Below are 14,436 nucleotides of genomic sequence, written 5' to 3'. Positions count from 1 at the left end.
TAGTGTGCTCTGTCCCTGCATTGGGGAGATTTATTTAGTCTTCCTGGGGCTGTGTGTTTAGTGTGCCTGGTGTGATTGCACTCGGGACATTTATTTAGAGGGCTCCATTTCACACAGTGTATGAAACCCCCCTTTCGAGGGGCGCCTGGTTGAGTCCTTGCTGTGTTATACAACTGGTGTGGCCAAGTAGAAATGGTCAATAGAGTGTGGTATGACTACAGGAAGCATTGCGTGATGTAATTGTGTCGTTTTGAATCCTTTTGGGCAGGATCATTTGTAAAACATGGCTCCCCCTTCACTATTACTGTTTTGTTGGTTCCTAAAGTTTCTCTCTCCTTCTTCACGCCTTTTCCAACTTTCTTTCTCTCGTGCTCTAGGTCAAAGCCCGATGTTGAAAAATAAGTACTAGTCCCCAAGAACGAGTGCACTTATAATTGGAGCAGATCACTAAGAATAGAGCACTTTGACAATGCCTTTTATTCATTGGTTTTGAAAACCTAAAAGCTGTGCATAAACATGCACTTTGTACGTATAGTCCTTGCTTACGAGAAGCAAGGCTGGCAGTTAAAGAGACTGCCAGCCTTGCTTCTCATAAGCAAGGGATATAAGTACAAAGTGCTTGTTTACGCACAGCTTTCAGGTTTTCAAACGCATAAATAAAAGGCATTGTCTTTTACAATGCCAACAGCTCAAACTCTCGCAAATGCGAGACCTATTGCATTGCAAATGCTTGTTCCTATTGCTTTGGCAAGATCTGTAGTGTAGAGACTGAATAAAATAGGGACAAAACATAGCCTTGTTTAAGACCACTTGCTGTTGGTGTTTGTGATGTTGCCATGCTTCTATTCCCTTGTTTGATCTGCACACATGTGTTGGAATAAAGAGAGATGATCGCTTTTAAAGGCGGGCCAGGGATACACCATTGTGCGAGTTTGGGCCACAGGATATTACGGTCCAATGTATCAAATGCAGCTGAGTAATCTATAAAGCAAGCGTAAAGGGGAGAACTGGAAGCCAAGGAAGAGTGATGAGCAAGGTAAGATAGGGCGATCGTGTTATTTATGGTAGATGAAATTTGACGGAAGCCTGTTTGATAGTAAGAGATATTTTCAACTGGTGCCCATGCTTCTAGTTCATGCAAGATGATTTTTGCATAGGCTTTGGCTTCCATGTCTAACAGAACAATTAGTCGATAGTTTACTGGGTTAGTGTTCAAAACTTTTTTATGGATGGGCTGCAAAATGGATCTTTCCAAGAGTGTGGGACTTGGGTGCACAGAAAGCACTGGTTATATTACAGAGTTAGGACTCAAAATTGTTCTGATTGAGATGGCGTCTTGCCTCTGTTGGGCTACACACAACTAGATCTGTTGCGGGTAAATCAGCTGGTGCGGGTGACTTTAGTTGGTTTGCTATTGTATCCCGATTGCTGTACAGGACTGAGACATGCATGATCCAGTTACTGATTGCTACCCTATTCCTCTTTGGTTGGACATTGTTAGTTAGCTTGTTAATATACTCCCAGGATTTTGCCTGGTTGTGACGTTGTAGCAAGGTGTATACATGGATCCATTCAGCTTCCCGGTGTCTGGAATTAGCTGCCCACAGAAGCTTGCGATGTGCATTTCTCAAGATTTTTAGTTTTTTCCGCAGCATTTCGTTATTTCTATTTTTATTATATTTTATGTTCCTCTAATTGCGGACACATAAAAACCTGACACAGTGCCCTACGGTATGAGTAAACCAAAGGTTCCTTGGAGGACCGATATATGTAGGTTTGGGTTGCGTAGACTTAGCAATACCTTTTAGGGCTTGGCATAGTTATTCAGAGATATTTCCCCATGCTAACTGTAGAGCTTGGCCAGAGTCAGGTGTGGTCAGCTTTATTATCCATTGGCTTGACAATTTTCTGCTTACTGTGAGGAGCCTATGATTGTGTTATGTGCGCACGCCTGCACAGATGTTTGCAGGTAAGTTATTTGGGGATAGTAATCACTCCCTTTTACGAACTGGATTTCATAGTGCAAGCATAGGTCGCGTATGGAGGTGCTGACAAGAGAACGTTCCAGGGTTGAGATGTCGCTGTAAGAATGTAGGCTTTCAGTAGAATGTCTTGGGGGGACGGTGGAGCGAATGTCGTGTAGTTAGATTAGAGGTTGACAGGCACATATTCATCTTGTTAACTAGCTGGATCATGTGGCATGTCAGGGTGTCCGATAGTAATTGTTGACATATCTGGGTCATATTGAAGTCACTTGCCAGTATGACCTTCATGGGTGGACTAACCGCATAGGAGATCTACAAGAGTGTTGCAGAATGCTTTAAGTTTTGTCTGTTTGCTGGTCCTGTGCAGATTTAAATAAATGTCGATTAGTAAAATTGATCCTGGCTTGCCCCCAATATGGCAGCCATTTAGTATTGCGGGCTGTAGCGCTGGGTTGTCTGTGTCGACGGGACTTAATTTAAAATCCAAGGCAGGAGAGACAGATTGACAAGCCTCCTAATGCACTCTAAAGTAATTATTTTTCGTAGCAGGTAACTGTAGTTCATAATATCATGGTAAGGGTACTGGTTTGATGGCCCATACTTCCTACAGGCATGGTATTTCCCCACAGGATATAAAATGGTGTGCAATATTCCATGATATTAATGTTGGTTCTGATTTGTAAGGCAAAAAGCTGGTTTTATAGATGGCACAATGCAGATACCTTGTTGTAGGCTGATCACCAACTTTTATGGAGATAGGGTTAAGTAAATATTGTGTATTTCGATGACATTTTCCTGTAGATGTGTTGAAAAACACTGAGCGCATCCCTTTGTTGTCGCTTAGAACTCAACAATCAAATGGAGGTTTTTGAGGGCGCCAGGATTAAGCGCTGTGTGCATTCCTCAAAATGCTGTTCTATGAGTGTACTGTCATTTCAGGTTCACTAGCTCTGTCCAGTAGAAAAGAGTATATCACTTGATGTGTTGCACTGATGTCGATGCCACAGTTTGCAAAAGTGCCTCTGTCTTTCATGATGAAATCAGCATGCAACGGTGACCTCCAAGTCAACATAGTCACCTCCGAATGAGGGGAGTGATAGGATGGTTCAGACTGGACTCTATGCTTGTCCTCTGATTGTTTATGTCATAATGAGGGGACGTGTTTAAGTAGACTTATTGTGTTTGCCCTGTTTAATATGTTGTTTTTCCCTTTGGAGATGTATTGGGGACAGAGGATAATTTGGACACGATTAGCCTCGCGGCTCCCAATGCCAGGTGAGCTCAACATCTTTAAGGCGGCACAGTGCATGGAAAGGGTCTTGTGAGCAGCCGGTGTATCTTCAGTGGGTCTTAAGGTGAATATCGGGTGCGCTTCAAGGTTAGTTCAGAAGGGTGCGAGCTGAGCTAATCCAGTTGGCTCTGGTTTACTTTGTAAGGATTGTTCCTTGTTGATTGAGCAAGACTGTGAGAAAATCTCTGATCGCTGGATGGGGCTATGGTTTTTGTCCGAATCAGGTTTCTCCGTGTTGATTGTTGTGTGTGTGAGATACGGTAGACTTCAGAGATATTGTTGGTTTGTACACTGGAGGGTTGTGTTGTCATATTCACTAATATATGTGTGAGGAAGTTATGTTCAGGTTGTGAGATATATTGGGTCAAATCTTCTGTGAGTTCAGATTTAGGGCCCGATTACGATGCTATAGGAAACCACTCTGACCCTCGGTCGGAGTCATTTCTACGGCATCGTAATGGACTGCTCGGATTCCTTTCCGGCCGACCTATTTTGATGGGGTCGGTCGGAAAGGAATACGAACCAGAGTTCCGAATGGCCTCCGATGGGCTTGGAAAGCCGATCTGCCATTCAGAAAGCCTCCAGTAATCCTTGGGCGGCTCCATTCGCCTGAGGGATTACGATGGCAGATTCCCACAGCCTTTCTGTGCCGGCCATTCCAACACAGAACGGCTGTGGGAATTCCACTTTGGGGGCCCCCATGGGTGCAAGGCCACCAGATGGCGGCCTAGGGGGCACCCCCCTGTTGATCAATGCCCCCAGTGGCAGGCACCTTGAGGTGCCTGCCATGGGGTGCAGGGATGAACTGCAGCTCTGCTCTTTACAATGAGAGCATGCATTCCAGTCGGAATGCATGCTCCTATTGTAAAGAATAGGAATGTGACCGAACTGTGTTCGATCGCATCCTAATTGCTGGGCTGAGACCCATGATGGGAGGTTGTTCAGTCCTAGTTCCCAAACAATGTCGGACGGACTCAGGTCCGTCTGATATCGTAATCGGGGCCTTAGTGTTAAAGCCTTATCTGTGTTTGACATGTCCTGTTGTGCTGAAAGCTCTATGGAGTCTGGGTCGCTCCATATACATGCTGATGGAGAATCCGTCCCAGATGGTTGGGCTATTGTGGGCTCTGCCATCAGTGTTATGGAATACCCAGCAGAGCCGAAAATAGGATAGTTTTTGGCTGTGTGGTGGTTATTTGATTGGCTGGTGGGACTGTCTTGTGTGCCCCCACCTGGCACATGATTTTCTGCGGGTTATTTTTGTATTTCTTCAGCCCCTTTTTCCCTTCGTGTAAGTGGTCTTAGGACATGCGATGCAACCTGCATTTTATTTAAGGAAGGGACGTGTTGAAGTGTCGCCCCTCCTGGGGCAGTTTGCCAGCCTGTGTGGCCACCGTCTTGGTTCATCTTGTCATCAGGCTGAGCCTAAGACACTTCAAAGGAATCTACGGCATTGGATGCAAGTGTGACGAGCCTGACTACTGCTTTGCTGACTGGATTGGTCGTGGAAGGTTCCATGGAGTTTTCATTTTTGATGCACATTAATTTGTCAGGAATTTCACTTTTTAAATGTTCTACTAAGAGTGACAGTAACTCTGGCAGTGTACATAGTTTATCGACAATCGGTGTGCAGTAGCACTTTTTACTGATGAAAAGTCGATTAAGAGTGATTATATTTAGCTCAGGGTTAGAAAGTTTGGAGTCGAAGCTGGATAAGGAGTTTGCAAGAGATCTGCTTACAGTTCCAATTGATGGGACTACCACTTTTGCGCGTTTTTACCACCAACAGTGTTGAGTAGCTTGACATAAAGGAGGCATTGGTTGAAGGGATGCTATCAAGAGTGGATATTGGTGTTATTGTAAGCGTGCCGTTTGAAGTGCCAGTAGTTGTTTGTTCGAACACTTTGAGTAACGTTTGAGTCGTTCAGTAGAAAACTTGTGAAGGCCATAAGCTGAACGTTCATGCAGTCAGGTGGAGTTGAAGCTTTACCTATGTGGGGTTCATCGTCTCTCAGTGTTGGGGCACTGGCATACTAGCGCCATACTTTTTATAACGTGTCCGCTATGTAGTTGCGCAGAATTGTGGACCCGTGACTCAAAGGTCATTTTATTTTGCATGGGGGAAGGTTCCAATGTGGATGAAAGTTTAATTATGTCTTGCCCTTCACTCATCCGAACGTCATTCCGGCCCATGCAGTCAGGGGATAGATGGTTTGAGAATGGGCAGTTACTACTTGATGCGGATAGTGAAGTTGGTGACCTGCTGGGAGAGTTCCATGGTTCAGTGATCTCCCGGAGGCTTATGGAATGGTTGGTGTTTTTCAGAAATTGGGTGCGACGCGACTGTTGAATACCTATATTCAAGTTTCCAACTGTTTGGGAAGGAGATAGACGCTACTGAAGGTCTCCTGCCACAGTGACTCTTCACTTTCAAATTGGATGTAACTTTGATGGTCATGGATGCAGCAGCACAGATGCGATATGATGGGGCACCGTGGATTTTTTAATAAAGGCTTTTTCCTGGCTACAAAGCGCTGCGTCTGCTGGGTGGTGCCGCCAGCTAATCCGCGCCACTACTTTCAATCCTAGGGGTAAGTGAATGTCAGTTGGTGAAGAGCTGAGGGGACTGGCGCTGCTTGTCGGAGGGCACAAGCACAGCACTCACTAAATGCCTCAGGTCACTGAGATGGTATTCCTTAATAATTGTTTTTTGCTTCGCAATTCTGGAGGGCGTCCGCTGGGCATCCACTGGCTTGGACATTGCCAAGGTGGCTTATTGTAACTTATTTTGGAGTGTTGCAATGTTACTGTGTGAGAAATGTTCCTGCTGAGCCAGGGCAAAAAGATGCTGATAGCATGTAAGAATTATTTTGGGTCTTGGGGCCTAAGAGTGTGAGGTGGGTGGCTGACTTTTTGCACGATTTTGTGCGCCTTCACAAAAGTCCTCGTTGATCTTCCTTGGTGACTGGCTCCTGTACTGCAAAGAAGCCTCATAGGGTCTAAGGCTCCCTGGACTCTGTGGATCACTTGGCAAAGCAGCGGGAGCAGGGTGCTGAAACAATGGCCCGAACTGGGTGAAGCGAGGCAAGGGTAATAGTACGAGGGAGGCGTTGCAAATCATAGCTTAGGCTGGGCAAGGGGGTTGGTGGGGCTTACCACAGTAGAAGCTACACCAGAATTAGGCCAGCCACCTCCAAACCAGTCAGAGCCAAGCCCAGCGCCACGGTGACTAGCTCATCACGGCTCGCCGCGAGCATGCGTTCACTGGGTGGGCACCCCCTCCTGTCAACTAAGTCTCTCCCTCTCTAGTGTGCCTTGTCCCCCTTGCCCCTTTGTCACCTGCTCCACCTGCCCCGGTCAGCCCTCCGCCTTCCTGAGTGTGGTTCAGGGTAGTTCTGTCCCGCACATCACTGCCCTCAGCTCCCTGCACCCAGGAGGGAAGCGCGTCCAGATCCAGGAGGCTGATGCCACTGGATGCTGATGACCCGACGCGTGCGAACAAGGATTACTGTATCAGCCTCTATATCGGTCTCCCCAACATAACCCTTGTCAAGCTACGAGTCCAAAACCAGGCCGCTACTATGGTTCTGGGACTGATACATCATGATCATATTACTCTGAATCTCTCAGATCCCTAAAATATCTCCCTTTGATCAATATGATTTGCTTTAAAACTCTCTACATGGTTCATGAAGCCCTCCATGATCGAAACCCTAAATCCATCTGTAACTTATTTATATAAGTAACTTACTATATATCCTGGAACCTCAGGGCCATCAACTGTGGTCTGAAGACTCCCTAACAAGCCAGAAACAAAACATTTTTAGGACATTCTCTCTGCCACTAGGGCCACCCAAATGGAAACCTCTACCCACCCAAATAAGACTTGAAAGTGACTATATCAAGTTCAGAAAATCACTGAAGACACACTCTATTTCGTAAATATAGACCAAGCTGCATTGTGGTTCCTGGCTGACTTTCTCAAGTCCCAGCAGACAGAGGAGTAGGGCCAGTTTACCCCTTTCCACTCTGGCTTAGGACTTCTCCTTAGAAAAGTCTCTGTCATCTCTTCCTCATCATATCAGTGGGTCCTGTTAGATAGCAGTGTACAGTGGTCCCTCTCACTTGGATATTTACCACTTTCCTCTCACCCATTGCTGCCCTCCTTAGTGCTCTGACTTTTAGATGGTTTATAGTGCCTAAGAAAAAGCCCAAATAAAATAAATTCAGTGAGTAAACCAAAGCTAAGTGTTATTTATGGTTCAGCGAACACAAAACTGAAACTTCCCTTAAAACTTGCTAGTTATGGAAGGCAATGCACACCATAACGTACTCCATGCAACATAGAAAAAATAAACAACACAATTATTTACAGACAAAAAATCCCCAGACATTACGATAAAGGGGTTGAACAATGTTTATGAAATCTATCTGTCTGAACAGATTTCAAATTCTTAAATTTAATTTTTTGAAAAAACAAAAGAAAATATCAAGTTCGGAACCCTCAAGACAGTTACAGCAGTTTTATTATAGTGTCTGGGGCACCTTTTAAAATGTGGGACTATAAGTAATATTTTAGTTGTTTGATGGTGTATGCCATGGATTGTCCATGAGTCCCTGGTTTCACTGCTCTCTTTCATGTCTGTTCTTGCCTTATCTTTGCCATGAGTTTCCAATCCCCCCGTATTATACTATTGGCTGAGTCTGACAATGTATCTTTTTTCTCAACATATTTGTAGCTTGAATGGACTTAAGTTTTTCTAAATTAATGTTAGCTAAAATCTATAACTGCTTCCAACCTAGGACATTCCTATCTTTGTCTCAAGGAGAGCATCAACTTTTGCCCGGGCAACGGCCAGTACACCAACAATGCCCTGTCTGAGTACTGCTTCTCAGCAGGGCTATTCGCTCAATATCTTCCTCTACATATAGTATCCTTAATTCCTGGCTCACTCAGTACACGGGTCATTGGTACATAACATTTTACCTGTATCCTAGGGTCCCAAACATTTTGCATTGTTAGCTTCAACGCCAGATTTAAGGTTGTCCCTAGCTGTTCACAAGCTTTGCAGGTCTATGGTCTACTTCTAACTTCTTCTGTTGCATCACTTCTTCTTGGTAGGGTCTGGTGGTGGAACCTAATATTTTGGGCTAGAATTATATTCTTCTCCTTGAGCACTTCTCAGTGAACTATACATACATGTTCTGATGACTTGCCATCCTACATGGAACTGAGCCTTAACGCAGAGTGACATTTCATCATAATCCTAACTTCTGGGATTCCAAACAACAGCTCAGTAAGCAGTTGATATGCAAAGGTAGTTCCACTTTAAAAAGGTCTTTATAATATAAAAACATACATCTCTCATAGACGTGCAACAATGGCCTGCATCAGTAGCTCTGTTTTGGGCTCATCAGCATGATCTAACCAGACCCGCTTTAATAATATAAAGCTATACTGTGTCAAACAGCAAACAATTTCAATGATAAATTCTGCAAAACACAGATGGATTAACCATTCCTTTCAAAACGTGAACATCTAAATGCCATAAAGCCTTATTTCAGCAATTTAGGAACATTTTTCGCTGGGCAATCAAGGCTCACCAGAAGGGACTGGTAAACAAATGATGTTCTACGCTTGATGACACTCTAAAACAATGTAAACACACATGTTGAGTACACTGAGAGCATTTCCTCTTGCGTGAAAGTATTGAGCCAGAAAAGGAGAAATGAGATGTGAGGAAGTAAGCGGTCATGGTTCAGAGAAATCACGAGGAGCTACGTACTTGCAACTCAGCAGAAGGCACAGAACATAATCTGTTAGACAAAGCAGATTAGGGTGGAACAGAAGCAAAGATGGAATTCCATGGTTGAATGCAAGTGACACAAAACAAACTTATTTGTACTCGTGAGAGCTTGACGAGTCAAAAAGTGATTTTGGAGATGGCAGCATTAGTTCATGTGTTGGAGGTGAAGCTGTGACAGTCAAGCTGGAGCAGATATGGTTCATGATAAACATACAAAGATCATGCAGCTCTCCAACCCTTGATCTCCTTCACACTATCTTGGAATAGAGACGGACAATGCAGGTCAATTGCTTTGCTTGAGGACCTAGCCATAGTAAAAATGCTAATGCCAACAGCAAAGGTCTGCATTTCAGGAAACCTTTTTAACATGAATCTGCACCCTAAAGATCCTCCTGGGCACGAGGCAAAAAGAAAGACATTATGAAAGGCACAGAACACATGATATCTGTGGCAGGAGAATGAAGTGGACAAGCTGGGCAGGAACTATGCCAGGCAAAATAGATAAGCGGGGATCAGAGGCTTAGACTGGCTGACTGAACAGTAAAAAGAGGATATGTGAACAGAAATGTATGGAAATCCTATAGAAATAGGCATGCATTGTGACCTAGAAGATGGTGAGACACACCGGCCAGCATGAGGAGTACCAAATAAATCATGCACACAGGCAAAGTTCTCATATGAGGTCAAAGAGATGGGTTTAAAGAAAATCTTGTGCATGGAGCCAAAACATTACCCCGCAGGATCAAGATACCTAAAAGAAATGGTGACATATGGCATAGCATCCTGCTACCTAGAAGATGAGAGGTATTGCGAGTTGACGGTAGGGTAGTAAGAAAATAACACATGCAGTTCTTTAACCTGAGTCGTTGAAGGATGCCATTTCTTCTCTCTCGTAGCACATGCAGAAGTGGATCTTCCTCAAACTCTGTGCCGTCAGAATCTGCATGAAAAGACAAGATTTTGGGTTGCAATCACTTTATGACCAAAGATGGCTCCAATGCCTTCTATCCCTGGGTTTTAACGCATCCGCCTCCTGTAAACTGAGAATGTTCCCTCTTGTTCACTTTCTTTTGTTTCCCTTTCAGTATTTTTGTTCGAAAGCGTAGCTCAAAGTTGAAATAAGATAAGCCTGCTGCAGTTAAGGTGCTAGAAAACACCAAGGGCCCGATGTACTAACATCCTTTCACAACTCATAATGCGCAATCTGCACACCGACTGGCTTACAAATAGGTATGCAATTTAGGATGCAACCTATGTACTAAGTGAATTGCACATTTATAGGAGTTGAAAAGCGACATTCCTAATAAATATTAACTAGGTGAATTGTAAATTGTGAATCTATCTAAATGGCTTCGAACGCAAGGACGATTGCCAAACCTTCGGGCAGCAGACCAACATCCCTGCATTTACTTTCTCAAACAGAACACATTTTTAAGTAAAATTAGCCTGTGTCTTTTAAATGGGCAGTTGCTGCTTTTAAAAACAAGTGTTTTCCTTTTGGGAACACATGTGGGGAACATGTAATAGTCTCCAACACCACTCCCTGCTTACCCTAAGGCTGCCCAAGATGATTTCCAATCACTTAGCATCCCCCTTATTGCTACATGCAACAGAAAATTGCAAACTGGAGTTGTCCGTCTTTTTTAAATCCCATTCTAAATGTGGTTTTATGATTCACAAGACACCTATTGTGAGTCAGAAAGCCTTTTCCCCAACTCAAAAAAGATGTTTAGTACATGGCTCAAAACCACTTTGCAACACAAACTCTGATTTTGCAGTCACGTCCTTTGTGACTTCAAAATGGTTTGCTACATATGGCTTGTAGTTCTCAAAGCACTGTAGAGCACCAGTGGTATCTTGATTGTTTGACTAGGAGAGGACATGGTAGGCTCAAATCTTGGCTGATCCTTGAAGATCAGAGGTGTGTCCTGGCGACAATGGGTCTTAGAACTGGGTGACAAGATGACTTAGTAGGGCAGAAACACAATTATGATACCTCACACATTCAAAGTACCTGCTTGCTACCCATGGTTCTGCAAAGAGACAGACTTTCCATGAACCATCAAGGTCCATTGAATTCCACTACTTGAGATCCGTATCCTCCTCTCAAAAGAAGCACCAGCATGAAGACTCTTACTTTCTAGTGTGGAGGCAAACTATACTAGCTTTATAGCAATCTGTCCGCCATCCAATGCAACAGGATATCCACGGTATTTGGACACTTCTTCCTTGTCCCACAAGCAAACAAACCGTTATATCTACCATCCCTAGATTTGGGAAAGTCTACAAAGTTTTAAATTCAGGTGAATTTTACTCTCCAACACAGTTCTGAAGATGATGCTCACCTTCTGCGTCATCCAAAAGCTGTGTTGCAACCTCCAGGGGCTGCATGTGAGGGTGTTCAGCTGTGGTGCTCGTGCTGGGACGTGGGTCATCACTGCTGATAAATTGTTGTTGTTTTGATTTATCCCCTGAGGTTTGAGGAGATGAGGGAGGAGAGAACAGTCTCTCTGAGATCACCTAAAACAATGATATATTCCTCATCAGTGACAGTCCTCGGACATTGCCTGCCCATGGCTTCTGCAAATCTCATCAGTGACACACCATCCATTCAGGGCAATGGCTCTTAACATGCCCTCCCCCCCACATCCCATGTGAAGGACATGTATTGATCTGCATCCGAAAGGAGTAGCAACACATCTCGAACCAGTACCAGTGGTGAAAATGCGCATTCTGTTTCAGACTGTACTGTGCTCAATGGTATAGACTGACTGATGTGCTGTTGTGGTTTTAATCTAGCATCACTGATGAGACGGTGTCTGCATTACACCAACCTATAGAACATCCAAATATCAGTGCTTCCATCTTCAAGGTTTGTATATTGATAGTATTGTAATATTATGTTTCCACCTGCCTCAAAGGGCAACAGATGATGCAAAACTGAGGATTTGAATTGCTAATATAAGATTTTTGGGATCTTTATTTACCATTGCATTATATATTAGCATGGCAATAACAAGTAACTGAAGGTAGCATAAATATACCATATTCTAGTTGGTGTTCGCAACCCATTGCACTAACATAGCACTGTATAGTCACAGTAAAATATAGAGGGGTGATAACAGGCAAGTGCACTCGTCCATGATCTATTCCGCAAAACCAGTCTCTCTCATTGTGGCTCATTACAAAGTCCCCTGTCCTACCAGCCTGCCCCTTTTGCATTCCTCTCTCTATCTGATTAACTGTTAGGCAAGTAACTGTCATTTATCAGAAGTCTCTAATAAAGAGAGTAACCATTTTTGCATGCCCCCAAAATCCTTTTCCACATGCAAGCTCACCTCACACAAACAGTGTACTTCTGCTATAGCCCACTCATCAGGTCAGCAATCCAGGATTGAAACCTAGGGACCACACGGGAGAGCCAATGTAAAGCAATTATTTTTGCCAAGAGCAGTAGCAGCGCAGCAAACCTATTTTAGATTTTTCTATCCTTCTTGGGCCTAGGTATTAATTCAGAGAGGCATTTTACTGTCCCACACAACTTTATGGCGGTCACTTGACTGAACTTAGCAACCATCGCCAGCCAGTAATCCACCAACCCACCACACAACCATGTCATGTGTAAAAAAAAAACATACAGTCTGTGCATCACATCTCCGGCATGATGCTAATCGTTTTGGAAATATTCTATCGAGTCTCTGTTGTGCAAGATAGGAGCAGCAGTTTTTCATATTTCTTATTAATTTTTCAAGATGTTGGAAACATTTTCATACATATTGTTCATTACCCACAGGCCAGAATCAACAATATTAATATAACATTCTACAACGGGTTAAACTACAGGTGGGGCACACCCCTCTCCGCGCCAGTTTTTTTTTCAAATTTGTACATACGATCGTCAACCAGTGACAATAGTTTCTCCATGATGTCCATTGATTATACTTCTCCCCACAACATATTAACGAAGGGTGTGGTTGGGAGTTTCTTAGCTGGGCTATGCTAAGCTGGGCGGCCAGCAAGAGATGACAGATCTATTTTCACTGTGATAGTCAAGGGGAAAGTTCCAGGGTCTCCAGGATGACCCAGAAATATCATCAGGGGATGGCGTGGAAGAACAACAAATGTTATAGTCTGTATTTGGGTAAGAACCCCGTGCCAAAAAGCTTGGATGGGGGACAGGACCACCATGTATGCAGTACGGTCTCTCTCTCCACACAACCCTTCCCACAGGTCTCTGCTCTGATAAACATGGCACAAAATCAGCTGGGGGTAAGGTTCAGCCTAGTCAATGGATATAGGTATTAGCTCAATGGTGTATACGTATGGAAGACCCTGCTACTCTCTTCCAACTTATGCTCCAACCCCTGCCTGGGATGTCGACTTCGAAATCTTTTTCCTATTCTGAGACATACACATGCTTTGTGTAGGGGCCAAGTTCAAGGATGTACTTGCATAGCCAGGAGATACCCTTTGTCGAACATTAGTGCTAAAAAGGGATTTTAAATGTCTCTCATCTCTGCAAATCTGAGCAAGTTACTTACATTCGGTAACAATATATCTGTAAGAGACACAGATTAGTTATGGATTCCTCACCTTTGAATTACACCCAGGCGTCTGACTGGATCCGGAGAATATTTTTCGGCAGCAGTACCCCTGCACGTCGATAGGTGGAGTCGGTCGACTCTGCGTTCGTCAGTGGCGTCGTGGTCGCCGGGATGACGCTGCGGTATCTACTTAGATTCCAGAAGCGCAGACCCATGCAAGACACCGACCACTGGTGCACAAAACAAGAGCCCTGAAAGGGAGTTCTTATCCCTAGAAGTGTGTTCGCAGAACAGGGAGGATGGGTGGGCAGTGAGGAATCCATAACTAATCTATGTCTCTTACAGATATATCGTTACCGAAGGTAAGTAACTTGTTCATCTGAAAGAGGCCATTAGTTATGGATTCCTCTAAGGTGAGGATAGATACCCCAGCAATACCAACCCCGAAGGTGGGTCTGCAAACCAAGTTCACACCAGAAAGTCCTGGAGAACTGAACGGCCAAAGAAGCCTTCTCTCTGGACTTGGCTGTCCAAGCAGTAGTGTTTGGTAAACGTGTGCAATGAAACCCACGTGGCTCCCTGGCAGATGTCATGAAGGGGAACTCCACATCCCAAAGCAGTAGTGGCTAACTTCGCCCTGGTGGAAAGGGCGCGCTGTCCCACAGGAGGTTCCTTTTTCGCCAAGGAGTAGCAGATTTTGATGCAAAGAACGACCCATAGGGAGATGGTCCGTTTTTGCACGGCTTGACCTTTCTTGGTGCCCACATAGCCAACAAAGAGCTGAATTGTTTTGTGCGATCCAGATAGGA

At 44.2% G+C, this 14,436-nt stretch overlaps 1 protein-coding gene across 12 annotated transcripts in view; it reads right to left on the bottom strand.

The window, feature by feature from the left end:
- The window catches only part of PROSER3 (proline and serine rich 3), a 185,719-nt gene that overhangs the window by 28,313 nt on the left and 142,970 nt on the right, over window positions 1-14,436 (bottom strand). For 8 of the 12 annotated variants that reach the window (XM_085615926.1, XM_085615921.1, XM_085615920.1 and 5 more), the window contains 2 exons: window positions 11,429-11,603; window positions 9,942-10,023 (listed from right to left, as the gene is read on the bottom strand). In XM_085615926.1, coding sequence (XP_085472052.1) covers window positions 9,942-10,023; window positions 11,429-11,603 — 257 coding nt within the window. Of the gene's footprint in view, window positions 1-9,941; window positions 10,024-11,428; window positions 11,604-12,448; window positions 12,485-14,436 lie in introns of those variants that run through there. The other 4 variants (XM_085615929.1, XM_085615931.1, XM_085615930.1 and 1 more) reach the window with 2 other exon arrangements.

The sequence above is a fragment of the Triturus cristatus genome, chromosome 7 (assembly GCF_964204655.1).
Source record: "Triturus cristatus chromosome 7, aTriCri1.1, whole genome shotgun sequence".
Taxonomy (NCBI): domain Eukaryota; kingdom Metazoa; phylum Chordata; class Amphibia; order Caudata; family Salamandridae; genus Triturus; species Triturus cristatus.
This window is presented reverse-complemented; position numbering and strand designations above follow the sequence as displayed.